The sequence below is a fragment of the Eptesicus fuscus genome, chromosome 13, assembly GCF_027574615.1.
Source record: "Eptesicus fuscus isolate TK198812 chromosome 13, DD_ASM_mEF_20220401, whole genome shotgun sequence".
NCBI lineage: Eukaryota > Metazoa > Chordata > Mammalia > Chiroptera > Vespertilionidae > Eptesicus > Eptesicus fuscus.
In genome coordinates, this window is record NC_072485.1 from 62358908 (window position 1) to 62374537 (window position 15630).

The 15630-nt window shown below is 42.8% G+C and overlaps 1 protein-coding gene across 1 annotated transcript in view; it reads right to left on the reverse strand.

The window, feature by feature from the left end:
* MPPED2 (metallophosphoesterase domain containing 2) overlaps positions 1 to 15630 on the reverse strand; it is a 165255-nt gene that overhangs the window by 62703 nt on the left and 86922 nt on the right. The window contains exon 3 of the mRNA XM_028156702.2: positions 14988 to 15213. Coding sequence (XP_028012503.1) covers positions 14988 to 15213 — 226 coding nt within the window. The remainder of the gene's footprint in view (positions 1 to 14987; positions 15214 to 15630) is intronic.

Sequence of the window (15630 nt, forward strand, 5' to 3'; positions counted from 1 at the left end):
GAGAAGGAAGTTGATAAAGACCTACTTTCCTGGTTGGTAATCACATACCATGCTAAAATATACCTCCACCTGACTACTGCCTCGTAGCAAATATAGGGTAAATTTATAAACGAACACAGACGACTTCTCTGGGAATCGGGCACCGCAGGGGGATAACCTACAAACAATATCACTCAAAATTAGGGCTCTGTTTCCCGACAACCGAAAGCTTGGCAAATCACGCCCAATGTTTTATTTCTCAGGATGTTTAAGAGAGCACAACAGAAAGCCCTTTTTCACCTGCTTGCTATCTGGGTTGATTTTAAGGACTCTCAATGACAAACCACTAAAGAAAAAAAAGTACCGTTCGATTGTATTTTCTTTTTTCCTACTTGTTGTCATGAATAGTAAATTGTCTGTATTTACCAAGTCAAGGGGGAAAAAATCCTTTTTGTTGCTTTCACTGAAACATCCATAAAAACACATTTTAAAAGCTAAACTTTATAAAAGTACGTGTGTGTGTGTGTGTGTGTGTGTGTGTGTGTGTGTGTGTGTGTAAAAAGGGTACAGAGAAATTTGCTAATTGCAATCAAATTCAAATCTCCAATCCAGTGAATACCCCTGTGGGTGTGAGGAAATAGCGCCTCTTTGGGGAAAGGTAATCCTAATTATGTGGCATGCTAGAGAGGCACCCAAGTTTATGTCAGGAGCAGATGCTGATAAGATACGCTCCAAGTCTGGACTGTTTCAACTGGGAGGGTGTTGGCGTAATGTTGGTATTTAGCTGTGATCTAGAGGCCAGCAAAGGTTAGGTCGGACAAAGCAGAGCCTAATGAAGCTGCTAGTGTCTGGGGTGAAGGAGCCACAAAGCCTTTCAAATTAGCAGCTGAATCCTGACACTCATTAGTGATTATATATGCAAGGGCTGCAACTTAAGCCCCAACCAGTAAAACAGCCTAGCCGCTCCGCATACACACAAAGGAAATAAAGTATGTACAAAAATAAAGAACTAGAACCTTTTCAATGTCTTCTCTTTCACATTTTGACATTTTCCTTTAAAAAAAAAAATTGACAGGACTGCAGTTACCTTCCAATTTGGTACTGAAATAATTACCACCGCGACTAAAATGAGACTTCATTTATTTTTAAATCAAGGAAGGTCTAGTCAGAAATTGCTTCTGCTAAGTTCTGTACAAGACATAATACACTCTTGTTAACTAACAAAACCAATAAATCAGGCTGAAGCACTTATTAAAGTATCTTGCAGCACTAAATTTATCACTGATGACAAATTTAATTTGGGACTGTGACAGTTTGCTCCGTGCATGTACAGTACTCGAACAGATTTCTTTAATTTTGGGGGAGGAGGGGCCTGCAGAATGGTCACTGCTGAAATTTACTAGAAATTTTTAGAGATGTAAAAGAATTCCAATAGGGAACTGTGTTTTTCCCACAGCGTCACTGTCCCCAGGAAAAGTTATGCATTAAAGTTCTTTTCCAGCCAATTCTATCATTCGATGTTAGAGTTAGCAGAATTTTAAAAATGGTGATAATGAGCATTTTACGAAGCAATTTATAATCATCACTCAGTTAACCCACACTCTATCTCCACCGTTAGGTCACTGCTTGTCCCTTGCTAATGAAGATAAGAAAATTGAGATACGGAGTTTCTCCCTATCTAACAGGTAGAATAATTTCAATCTGTGGCACAAGGGAGGGTGGAAAGAAAAAAAGAAAGGACAATCACAAAACTGTGTTGGGTTTTATGGTTAGTCAATACTGTAGTTAATAGTCTCACTTGAAGTATCAAATGAGAATTACATTCCAAACACACATAAAGTTATTATTAATAGGCAACCTTTGCTCAACAACATACTTCTAGATTGTCTAATATGAATAATGCCTTATTTTCTCTCCCAGTCAACTGCCCTGGGCAGCTTATTGTACAACACAGCCAGGATACACAAGTTATATTTTCCATAAACTTTTCCTCCTCCTACACCACAGCTCTGCAGTTCTACATTAGCATTTCCTTGCTGTCTTTTCAAACGGTATTTTCTTTCTTGACAATGCAATCAGCATATAAAAACCAAATTTCACCGCCTGGTCCCGTTTAATGCAAACTGAACACCCTAAACCCCAGCCTGACAAGGGGAACGCGTTAAGCTCTGGGACAAAAGCATCCAAGTCGACCTGTTTTGCAGACTGATTAATAGAAACAAGCTCCAAGGACTAATCACAAGTCGAGCGAGCCCTGTTTTGCAGATTAATAGAACAAAGACACCCGAGCGGAGGGGAGGTTGCAGCACCGGAATACAAATAAGCAAAGGTAGGCACCAGGCTTTCCTCCATTAAGTCACATCCTGTAAAGCCAGCCCCGCAGACTCCACGTCCCAGGGTACCACGTTCAGGGATAAGTCAAAACGCGGCACCAACGAGGTCTGGGTTCCCTCCATCACCCCAGCACCAAATGAGCCATCTAGGTGCCACCTTCTATGGAGATTCTGATGTAAAAGAGGAAGCAGCTTCCCTCAGAACGAGGCTGGCCCTGGGTGCCCTGGGGAACCCTTCCATGTCACCCCGGCAAACCACAGCACTTGTTGATCAGGATGGATGCTACCACCTCCCCAGCGTTTGCAATGGCCCGCCACACAGGCAATCGGTGAAGTGTGTGCGTACGTCCAGGCCCACAAATATACAAGAACTATACACACAGGGTCAGCATAATGTTAGGAGAGAGTCCATTGCCCAATTACCCCTCGACACACACTTTACAAGAGAATGGGGCCTTTTCCCCCCTGACTGTAAAAACAAAGACTTACCCCACTGTAAGAATATTCAAAATCCCAAGGAAGTAGAATGAAAGAAAGAAAAAAAAAGAACATGCGTAAGGGAACATTGCTGTTATACTTGTGGTGTAGTACCTCTCCGTTTTCATTTTCTCTGTATGTTTATATGTTTTTGGTAATGCGATGAGCCCTCTGTATATTTTTAGTGGAGACATGGCTTTTGAAATGCTTACTGCTAAATATGAGAAGGCAAAACATATCGCTGCTCTTAGATGACTGATGCTAATTCTTGAATGACTGAAACCAGGTGAATGTGTGAATTTTTACTGGAATTGTACAGTCTTCATCCGTGTGAGTATCTGGTTCACTGAAGAGAGTTTACACAGCTCGGGAAACAATCTTTAGGAATTTAGATGTCTGGTTTTTTGTTGTTGTTGTGTTTTTTTGTTTTTTGTTTTTTGTTTTGTTTTGCTTTTTGTCTGGGTCCCAAGAAGAGTATTAGGTTCAATGGACAAAGAGAATGCATTTGTCCCTGGCATACTTGTATTCTGTTCTATCAATAATCTGATTATTCTGTTTATTGCAATAATCAAGGAGGGAAAAACATTTGTAATGAATACCATAAATATCAACGGTTACAAATCTCTGAACTGACTTCCGTGTGCTGTTAAGACTGTGGTCTGCAGGCCAGCCAAACTGCAGAATTTCCAAAGCAGCGATCCTGTTTCTCTCAGGCTTTTCAGAACAGAGTTCAAACTCCACAGAAGGTCATTTCTATAGCAAAAAACCTTAAAAGCAATACCCTTCTTGGTCTCAGATTTTCCCTTTAATAGACATACTGAACAGCACATAAGCAGGGTTTTTGAATGTTCGAAGGTGCTCAGTACCCAGAAAATTCCCTCGCCTTTCATGGGCCTGTCTCTGAAGCTGCTGCAAGCCACAGCCATACAGAACTGGTCTCCGGAAAGAGCTATTTAAAAGCACAGAGGTCAAGGCCACACACTCCCCTTAGGTTTCCTCCCATTTTTCCTACCCATACTGCTGGACCAATAGGTAAATTCTTCTCCTTGCAGAAGTGTATCTTTTTAATTAAGGGAGAGGCTGAATTTGGATTAGAAAATAAACTAATCTTTGCTGTTTCATGTGGGGAAAAAAAAGAGAGAGAGAAGCACGAGGAATGTATACTAACAGAGGCATCGTAAGCATAGCCTAAAACCCTCACTCTTTAATGCTTCCTCTGTATTAATTTATGTAAACAATATAAAAGCAAACCCCACAAATGGAGCTTCTGAAATTTCTTTTCCACAGTATTTTTTCCCCTAAGCCATAACACCAAAGGTTAAGAAGTAAAAAAAAAAAAAGTGTAGTGAAGTGGCTAATAATTGCCCAGTGGCATTATTTCCAACTAGTTTTGCCATTATCAATTTCTGAGTAGGTTTTAGTCTAGGATCTTTTGTTTGTTCTGAAAAGATCAAAGCAAGAAGTTGTTTTCTGCTGATTCTTCATTCAAAATAAAAACAGAGGCCAGATGATGGCTAGTGAATTGGAGATTAGACTTTTAAATCACGAATACAATAAAAGTGTATGTTTTTTCCCCCCTAAAACTTGTCTTCCATAATCCTCTTTTTAGAACCAGGATACTCCGAGCCACTTCCCATTGCTCACAAAGCCTTCTGTGGCATGAAAACTCAGAACATCTTATTGGATTCAGTGTTCAGACTGATTATGTCCCAAAATTTCAATACATACAGTAGCTTGAAATGTAGTGAGAAAAAATAGAGTAATCTCCAGTTATGAAGCCAGGCAGGCATCAGAGCCACTTAGTCTTAAGTGCAATCATTTTGTACACAATATGTAAAAAAAAAAAAAAAAAAAAAGTACATAGCCAATTTTAGGGAAAAAAATGGGAAACCAGAGTGCCTAATCTGAACTCTTTTTTTTCCCTTTGCAAACATAGTATTGGTTTTACTTAATCTTCAGTGTTGATTTACTAGGAGTTCATATGAAATTTTAGCACCACTTTTTAAAAAATGTGAGCTATCTTAAACCCACATGCCAGACATTAGGCCTGAAAGTATCTAAATTACCCAATAAATATCACCAGCACCTTCAAATGCTGTCTTGGGAAGTTTTATTCTGGGAAGAATCTTATTTACGCTAGCTAGTTCTTAACTATTTTCTCTAATTTCCCTTTTATATACCAAGTACTTCTCTTCGTTGACTTTTCATTTTTCACTGTAAATTTTATACTTGGATATTACTTAGTCATAGTAACTGTATTTACACTTTAACCAAGCTAATCTTTTCTAATATTTGAGCAAAACTTATATCCTCTCCTGAATTAATGCAGATTTGTAATTCATCTTTTCTGCATTTTACAGAATGTAGACACATTCTGCTAATGCAGAGGCTGTCAAATTTGTCACTAATTTCCTGTGTAAGCAGTCCTCATGGAACATTCCACATTCGATTTATAGTCCCCATCCAAGATTACCTTTATTTTTCTTGGGTGAAAACGCAGTACCAAGTGTTACTGATATATTCAAAACGATACTCATGTAAGTGACCTTAAAAATGCCCATATGTCTTCATTTAACAGACATCCATTCACTCTTCTATGTCTTTTGACTTCGTGCAGCTGATATATGGAGTTCCTTCCTTAAATGGTTTGCAGTTATCCAGATCATAAGCAACTTGCTGTGCAAAGAAACTGTACAATAATAGCTTTTTAAAATTCTCTCTCTCATACACACAGTAATAGGGATAACCATTTTCTTAGACTAAGTTTTCTATTCCCCTCATTTCTGCTCCTTTTTATTCTCCCCTTCTACACTGGTATACCATCATAAAAAAGGAAAAACAAACAGCCCTGGGCAGTGGCTTAGTTGGTTGGAACATCATCCCATACACCAAAAAGGCTGCGAATCTGATTCCCCGTCAAGGCAATGCCTAGGTTTTGGGTTCAATCCCTGGTAGGGTAAATCTCGGAGGCAAATGATCAATGTTTCTCTCTCACACTGATGTTTCTCTCCTCCTCTCTCTTTCTTGGCTCTCTCTCTCTCTCCCTTCCTCTCTCACTAAAATCAATGAACATATCCTAGGGTAAGGAATACAAAACAAAACAAAAGCAAACAAACAAAAAACCTAGCCATTACAAAACTACACAATTGCTACTTTTCAGGGAAGAAAATAACACTTACTGAGCATTTACCGAGTGCCAGAATCTTAGCACCATCATTACATTTTAATTCCATGAAATATATACTGAATAGTAAAAAAAAAAAAGAAAAAAAAAAAAAAGGCTGTGGGGTTGAACTTGAACTTCTTGGGAAATGAGCATCCTTGGGTAAGTTATTTAACTTCTGTAACCAATTTTATCATGTCCCATGTGGGGTTTGTAAAATTACCTTCTCTATAGGGTTGCTGTGAGGCTTCGAAACAATCCTATATAATAAAGATGTAATATGCAAATGGTCGTTACGCCATGAAGTGTAACGACCGACCGCATAATGACTGGATCACAGATCAGCAGGAGGGTGGGGCAGCGAGCTACAAGCGGGCAGTGGAGAGCTACAGGAGGGAGCAGGGCAGCAAGCAAGCTATGGGGGGGGCAGAGGGAGCTACAGGAGGGCAGGGCAGCAGGTGGAGAGCTTCAGGAGGGCGGCAGTGAGCTACTGGCTACAAGCGGGCAGCAGAGAGCTACAGGAGGGGGCAGGGCAGCAAGCTATGAGGGGGGGCGGGGGAAGGGGATGGGGGAAGCTACAGGAGGGTGGGGAAGTGGGCAGAGAGCTACTGGAGGGCAGCAGCGAGCTACTGGCGAGCTACTGGCGCACGGATTCATGCGCAGGGCTACTAGTGTTACATAACTAGTATGTGAGTGACGCTCAATACATAGTAATTATTACTTGTATACTCATTTGACAGATGCATTTGAAGTTCAGGGAAATGAAAGAACAAGGTAAGTGAGTTAAAGGAACTCATGTAGTTACCTGAACTCACTTGTGAGAACATCTGAGCTATAGGGGAGAAGTGTGCCCCTGGAAGGCAAAGCAGCAGCAGTGTACGGGAACCTGGCAAAGATGGGTCAAGACGGTCAATGGCGCCCCACAGGACTCCCTATCTGGTAACACCTACAGAAATTCACACTACACTTAGTGTTCAGAGTATAAAGTGAGAAATCCATGTTTGCCAAATGCCAAATAGCTTAAAAAGTAATGGCACAGAATCTACATGACTTCGGTTTAACTCTAAGAATTCAACCACTGAGAATTCCGCCGTTACAAAAAGAGAATATTAAATAATTGATAACTGGTTTCTAATATCCAAAGGACTTGCTGAGGGCCCATCTGGTCTAGCTTCCTACCAAACTCACACCTCACGCTGACTTCCTCTACCACAGCTTGGAGAGGCAGTCTCTCCAACTCTAACGGAGACTTCCACGCTGCTCCCAACCTGGAGATAAGGCATCTGAGGGAAAAAGGTGACAATGAAGAGCCTAAAACTATTCTTGGAGCCTTCCTTTGAAAACTCTCACTGCCTTCCAAGTTAATTTGTCCAACTACTCCCATTCTTCACCTTGACTAAACCTGCACACCTGGATAGATGCTGCTATGCTTTTGGTATTGTTGAATGTTCAGGAAGGATCTAGATATGTTCATGAAGCTCCTGGATATAATTTAGCATTCTGTCTGATTCCATTACACTCTACCATCTCTGGTCCTCCTTGTAGAGCAGTGGCTATGCTAGATCTTGTATTGGAAATATTTTCTTTCCTTTTGTAACTGGGTGTCTCATCAGTATAGACCTTCAGTCCATCAACCACGGGCACATCTCTACTGCCACCACCCTCATTCATTCATTCATTCATTCAGCATATATGGACTTAGCATCCACTCCATGACAGCTGGGCTAGCCTAGGGTATGCCTAGAGAACAAAGCCAACAGGATTTCTGCCCTCATGGAGCTTATAGCCACTGTAGCATCCCTTCCATCCACCAGCAGCAGCTCTGGGTTAAAAAGAAAGCTGTCAGTTTAACATGAGAGGATGAAAGAACACCCAGCAGCCAGCCAGCTGGGTCTCAGCATAAAGGTCCAGGCCTTCTCTGTAGCCTGGTGCCTGGACTCTCGCCAGGCCTGACTTCAGTGGGGGCACGTGGCCAGCACTTTCTTCTCGGTGCATATGCCCAGGGCTGCTGTCTCTCTCACCTGCTACTTGGTTCCTGGGAGGGAAAAAGCCACATGCACCTCACACCCGCCCCCCGATGGGTGTGCAAAACAAATGGAAGCTGTCTCTATGGAGCAGAAAGACCAGAAGGAGCTGGTCCAGGTCTTACAAGAAGTAGATTTTTCATTTTTAAAACCCTAGTTTCCAGAGCACACCATGGAAGAGATAATGGATCGTCCCTTGGTTCTGTCACCTCCACATTCCTATTTCCCACTGCAGGCACCTTATCACCAAGTACTGAGAGCTCCTGAAGCGCACTGGCCTGGACTTCTGTCTGCCTTTGTGTCACTAGATGGACACAGCTGAGAGCTCTAAGTGGCCACTTCCTGCGTTGCCTCAGGTCAAGGAGCAGAGGGACATCAGCGGTTACTAGGATATCCTAGTTTAGTCTAAAGAGCTCAGCAAAGGAACTCGGGATTCTAGCCCACTTCTCCCCAAACTAACTCCTTGACTTTGGGCACGTCACCTTCTCTGTCAAAAAACTATCTTGGTCTCCTGTGTCAAATTGGGACAATACCAAGGAGACTTATAAACACTTGTAAATGCTGGCTAGTGTTGCTTTCAATACATACTCTGCTGATTTTGATTGTTTAGAAGAGTTTGTCCACTTAAATTTTAATTATTTGGGATGACTGTGAAGCCCAAGTGTGATAACACGTCAAAACTCTGAGTGAAAAATACCATCCAAATGTCAGTTTATTATCGTGGTCTGCTGATTGAGTTTGTCTCTCGGAATGCACGGGCAAAAACTTAAGCTATGCCAATGGCTGATATGCACACCAACACTTCCATGCCCCATCTGTCTACACAACCACCACCACCAACACGTAAGAGAAAGGCACAGGACAGGCCGCCCAGGTTTGGACAGAGTGGGAGGAAAGGTAGATACGAGGTGGCTCCGACATCATAAGGTCTGCATACACTGGCTTTCGAAATGGTAGATACTGACACGGCCGTCAATGGGAGGTAGGAAGCAAAGGGATCGGCTTTGCTTTCTCCTTTTTCAAATAAACAGGGCAGTTGTCAAACCAGAAGTGAATGGGACCCGGGCGGCTTTAAGAGCAGTCAGCTGCATTCTGAAACAGGCAAAAATGTAAACAGAGCCTGAAACTTTAGAGCAGGACAGGCCCGACCATAGGTTTCATTATGGGAGAGTCTGTGGGCCCTGAGCCAACAAAAATGAAATGCTAGCCTGGGCCTTTAAACAGAATCGTGTAAAAGCGGAGTGCATATTTGTTTAGCGCACACACGCATACACACGCATACACACACACACACACACACACACACACACAGCACACAGACCTTTTTCTGTGCCAATACCTTTCTGAACCCTCCTGAATAAAAGCCGGAATCCTGAGAACGTGGTACAGAACCAACATTGTGTGTCTAGTTCTGGTTCTTTAGTGTGAAAGGGCTTTCCTGCTGAATATGGAGATTTCTTTATTTCTTCTTATTATTATTTTTTGGGGGGGAGGGGACCAAGTTAATGACAAAGTATGACTGCGATCATAAAATAAATGAGCCCATTCCACCCATCCCCAAATCTGAATTCTATCATATGAGCTGCCAATTGGTTTTCGAGTCCTCTCACTCTATCTGCTATTCATTTGTTTGCTATTTCAAGAACTTGAAGACCGTCATCAAAGTACATGATGCATTACAAAACTTATAATTGGAAATTAAAACATCTGACGCTTTTCTGACGGGGTAAACGTAGAGCACTCTTGCACTGAACAGAACAAGGAAACGTGAGCAACCTTGTGGCTGTTGGTATGCAAGCACAATTACCCATGCCGCAGAGTGGAATCAACACTTAACTCCCACTTTGAAAAATGCCGAGAAAATTACATCTCAATGAATGAATGAACTCAACATGTTTATGATCCTAAAAGGGGGGAAGTGAAGAGCCGGGGGGGGGGGGGGGGGGAGGGCGCCGGGAGGAGGATGGGGGTGTCCTACTCAGACTTCCTTACATGTGCAACTCTATGGGCTTTCTCTTGCTATTTCAGCCGTTTTAGAATTACGCTGCCTGGGCCCCAGATCTAATTTTCCTGCTGCAGAAGTTAAGGCACTTCCTCCACAGTTACTAAATCTGACAAATTACACCTGGGCCTACTCTAACATGAAAAAGTGTGCTCTTTGTTCCTGACCCCTTGGTCAGCCCCGAGATCAAATTCCTGCACATCGGAAAGCCCCACTCATATTCATTAAAAGCCACGGGAGACCGGCTCTGCGTTGCTGTGGAAGAGGGGACCGAGGTGCAGGCTTGCTGCTGAACCCCTAACCGCTCTGCTCAGCGCAATGTAGACTCTACTTTTTGTAGCTGGGCTGCTGATCAATTAGCACCAGGATTTTTTTCTCTAAACGGTACCTTAGTAACAAAAGAGCAGTTGAAATCAGAAAAAAAGGAAGGGGCTGGTGAGTGTTTAAATGCCAAGTCCCACGGGTGAGTTTACCAAAACTTGCTTGCACTAAAATGCTGGCTGCGCAGATCAGTAACCAAAAATACAAAAAAAAAAAAAAAAAAATGATTCAGAAATGCCACTGTCCCTCTACCCTGGCCAGAAGAGCAGTTTGTTACCACGGTGGCTAATATTGGACAGATGAGAGTGTTGTCTCCTCTTTCTAACCATACTCAGCCTTTGGAAAAGACATCACAGAGCTGAGTGATCGTAAAGAGGAAATCAGGAAGCATCTTGGGGGCAGAGAACCAACACAGGGACACAAGAAACCCACAAGCTTTCCTGTGGCGACAGCAAAGTCCTAGGGGGACCTAGCTGTCTGCAACACAGACCCTCTTCTTCTGTCCCCCGAGGAGCGGGAGAGAAACACAACAGGAGAAGTTAAGAAAAGGTGTGGCTGACCGGCGACGCCCAAAGACGACAGCGCATCCTGCCTGGTCCCTTTCTTTAAGATTCCTGGAATAACGAGATGGTGAAGGAAAATAGACAGAAGCCACAAGAAGCTGTCAAAAGGCCTCCTGAGGCAGGGGTGTCCCCAGGAAGGCATCAACTTTCATCCTCCTTCCAGGGGAGCACCTTTCTCCCTGGACAAGGCACCCCACTTACAACGTGCTCAGTGCGGGCCACTGAATTTCCCCAGACCCAACAAACCATATCCAATCCGCCTTCCTTGGGGATTAAGGAGCACCACCGTGCACTCCAATGGTAAACACACGTGAAAGGGCTGCAGTTGTCTGTTATTTTCCACATACACTTTCCGACTACATGGGTAAATCAGGAGATACTGCTTTCATCCTCCCTGATCTTTAGGAAGCTCTCATCACATGTTTATGACTTGTAATATTGCAAGCTGTAAACATGTAATGAACGTGGACTAATATTCCTTTTCTGTGGGAGACCAAGTCACATTTTTTAGATACATGAGTCATAGCTATCTTCTTGGTCAGATGGCAATTACTTTTGAGAAACCCATGACAGGATGGAAATCTTTAGTATCTAGGTTCTTATTTGGATTTCTGTTTTATAGATTAGCACCACTAGCAAATCAGCCAATCAGAGAACTTAATATTTCCTCCAAAAAAAAAAAAGTCATTGGAAGGGCATGTAAATCAAATGTAAACCTGTTCCCAAAGTTTGGGGGGTTACACTATCTAATGGGTTACTAAGCAAGCAGCCACCAATGGGAGAATCTCGGGGAAGGAAAAACCTAACTTCTGGAGCGAGAAAAGTGGTAACTTAGGTTCTAGTTGAATTCTTAATAGTGAAAGAGGTTAAAAAATTGTATGTAAGATGTTAAAATAATAAAGCATGCCCGCGAAATCCTTGCTTTGAAGATTCTGACTTTGGTGACGTCCAAGTGAGTGGCACAGGAAGAGACTAGTGCAGAACTCATTGCCCCTGTTTTTGACAAGAGAGAAGAGATTCACCTGGTCACCCAATCAGCAGAGGCTAGAACCCACCCCATCTGACTCCTAGTGCAATAGTCTTCGTATGGAGTGGACACAGGTATAAGATAGACTGCAAACACCAACCCCACTGTATCAGTAATAGCAGCTTCTCAAAGGCTTACTCAATGCCAGGAAGTCTTCTGCGTGCTGCGGATGCATTAACTCATCTGTCCTTCTAACAACCGCGTGAGGGACGTCAGGTGGCTATCTCCCACTTCAGAGGTAAGCAAACAGATGCATGGAGATGTTCAGAAACGCACCCCAGGTCCCAGAGCTGAGTAAGTGGGATATCTGGGAAAATCTGCCCTCCCTGCACAGAAATGCTCCTGGAAGCTTCCCTAAGTCAGTGTTCGGATGAACAACAGTCCTGGGAATATTAATTTTGACAAAATAGCTTCCCAGTAAGATCCAAATTCCTGAAGCCTCCAAAATACAGGGTGAGACTGAAATTTCCTTTTCACCAACCTTTGCATTTTTTGTCAAAAGACAAAGTAGAAACAATTCCTATAGATTGAGACAAATTCCACGTAAAGATCTCCTTTGCTGTAGTGAGGTGCTAGGCAGGAAGTAGTTCAAACTTTCTGGAAACCCCAACAAAATATGTATAAAACCAACCTCAGGACATTTCAGATGGCTAATGGTGCCTATTTCCTTGACTTTACCACCTTTTCCAATATTCAAATAAAATTTCTGAATAATATGAATCCAGTGCAGACATAAACTTTGTCCGAAGTTTGTACCACCACCAAAAATGAATTACCCATCATCACATCCCATATTTGAATTACTATGGTATGTTTTTATTTCTTGAGATGCTCCAAAATCTGCCCCAGGATCCAAAAATCACTCCCTCATTCATCACAGCCGTAATCTGATTTAGCTAAACCAGACACTACACAGGTCTGGATCTGCAGAGAGAGGGAGGAAGTTTGTTTGCTATCATCACTACACAACTATCAACCCAGGGATCTTGGAAAGTCCTGCATGTTCAGGAGTAGCCTTCAATCTTCTGTGCCCTTTAAAGATGTTTCTGAAATCATCTGAAGTTATTGAATAAATGACCGGACTCCACACAGAGATTCTCTGTCAGAGGTCATGCCTCAGCTACCACATAGTCAGTAAGAAGCGGCTGAAACGCTCCCTTCTCTCCTGCTGTTTACCCAGAAATGCTCAGATCAACCTCCCACTCTACCCTGAGGTCCGTTTTCAGGTTCCTGTTTAATAAGACTAGGTTCTGCTGTTTTTTCTCTTTTCCCTTTACCGCCTTCTCACATATAAAGTAATTAATTGACATATATCAAGAAAGCTGGGTATAGCCACTGCAGATAATAACCTCCGATTCCCACACCATGACCACCGCCACCCCGGCCATTCCATGTACCCCACCGTCAGACTCAAATCAGGAGCCTGCCATTCGGTATCTGTGTGATTCCTGAGCAGTTACTTAACCTTTCTGTGCCCGAGTTTTCTCATCTGCCAAATAAGAATCATAACAGTGCCTATCTCTTAAAGAAAGGTCTTTTGAATAAAGGAGAGAATAACTGTAAATAGGATTTAGAATAGTGCCTGGCATGCATAGTAAGGACTCAGTTAAGAGTTCAAAATCATTGCCAGGTTGATTTTAACACGGAAATACTTCCTGTACCCACTCACCAGTCCTTTTGGATGCCAAATAAAATAGAAAATGTCTCAACTTTCTGTGCTACAAGGACAAACCAAGCTGTTGAATGGGGTGGCCAATCTGAATGTACTCTCTTTGTCCTCTTCCAGCCTTAACCTGCAACTCCTGGGGCAAGGCTGGACTACTTCTCCAGGTTGGGTGGGTAAAAATTAATTCTTCTGCTCTATATACACATGGAACGCTTAAACATTACATAAATTATAAAAATCCAAGACTTGCTTGATATGGATCTCCTGAACTGTCCCATTTTAAAGATGAAAACACTGGCTCTGAAGGCTCAAGACCCTATAAATACTTAGCGGCAGAGCCAAGGACAGAAAAGTAGTAATTATTATCCTAAGCCAGTGGTTGGCAAACTGCGGCTCACGAGTCACATGCGGCTCTTTGGCCCCTTGAGTGTGGCTCTTCCACAAAATACCACGTGCGGGCACGCACGTACAGTGCGATTGAAACTTCGTGGCCCACGCGCAGAAGTTGGTTTTCGGCTCTCAAAAGAAATCTCAGTCATTATACTGTTGATATTTGGCTCTGTTGACTAATGAGTTTGCTGACCAATGTCCTAAGCAAACCACCAGGGACTCTTCTAAATCCACTGCAAATGTCACCTGATTTAATCTTTATCCTAATACTCTAAAGTAGGTATTATTTTCACCCCCTTAGAGATGCAGACTCTGGGGCTCAACCTCTGTGAATTAGCTTCTTCAAAACCAGACAACTGATGACTGAGAGAGCCAAGGTCAAAATATTTCTTGACTGGCCCCTAAGTATATGCCCCTGCTTCCAGTTTCCTAGATCTGTGCTGAGAACTCTAGGACTGAGCTCACAGACTGTGACTTCCTAACTGCCACTGCATCAGCTTTTGAAAAATACGGACTCCTGGGCTCCACTTCAGGAAGGAGAATCAGAGTCTCCGTGGGCAGGGCTTCAAAATCTGTATTTCATCATAGTTAGTGATTCTGATGTATTAGTAAGAGTTGAGAAACCCCAATCTAAGCAAGATATTTTATGAGTGCTTCCAGTATCAACTGAGAGGGAAATGAGTGACCGAAGGCTGATGGAATGTTCGGAGTAGCTGAATCTACACGGAGAGGAAGAATGGAGACCTTGCCCCAAATCTGTCTGTGTCCCACTGAGGCACAGGAAGCCCTACCCACATCGGCCAATCCCTGCTCCCATCGTCAGGCCCTGCTCCCATCAATCTTGCCTAAAGACATCTGCATCACAATGCAAACAATAAGCACAGCCCTCCCCAGCAGGGCCAGACTAGGTGTTCTGTTAGGAAACCAGCAAGAAGGTTTCTTTCCAGCCTCATCCTTTTCGTTTAAAGCACCTGAGTCTGCATGCACCACGCTTTCGTAGCGCTGAGCGAATCGGAGGGCAAGACCTCTAATGAACACTTACCAAGGTGCACCGTATATCCTGAATCCCTTCACTGTTACCTCCGAGTCTTGTAAGTAAATACTGTTTGTCAGGAGGGACTGAACGTTGTCAAAGTCCTCTGGTTTCAATTTAGACACAGAGGGGAAACGGTAGTAGTCCTGTTTAACGAGATCTGCCATGAATTCCTTATCAAATGTCAGTTCATGATTCCCAGCAATCACTATTTTATATTCATACGGCAGGTTTCCTGAAAGAAGAAAGAAAAAAAAAAAAAGAGCACCAATTAGCACGTTCATTTCCCATCACGAAGTACAACAGCCGAGATTGCGTGATTAGCAGCCGGTATGCCCAAATGAAATAGCTCATGCATTCCTTTATATTTCCATGGGAACCAAAATTTATGACTACTCTTTTACGCTAACAAAAATGACAATAAACGGGAAATGGGAAGCTGCTAAGAAGCTAAAAAGCTACTAAGAAGACATTAAGTTTTCTGGTTCCATTTCCCTCTTCTGCATGCTGCAGAGTCTCTGTGATGAATCCAGAAAAAAAAAACACACTTTAATCACGATCCTTAAAAGAGGTCTGGACTTGGTTTAGTCCTCAAAAAATAAGCAGACCACACTGTAAGGCATGTAGACATAGAACCGCTATGTTTTACGCC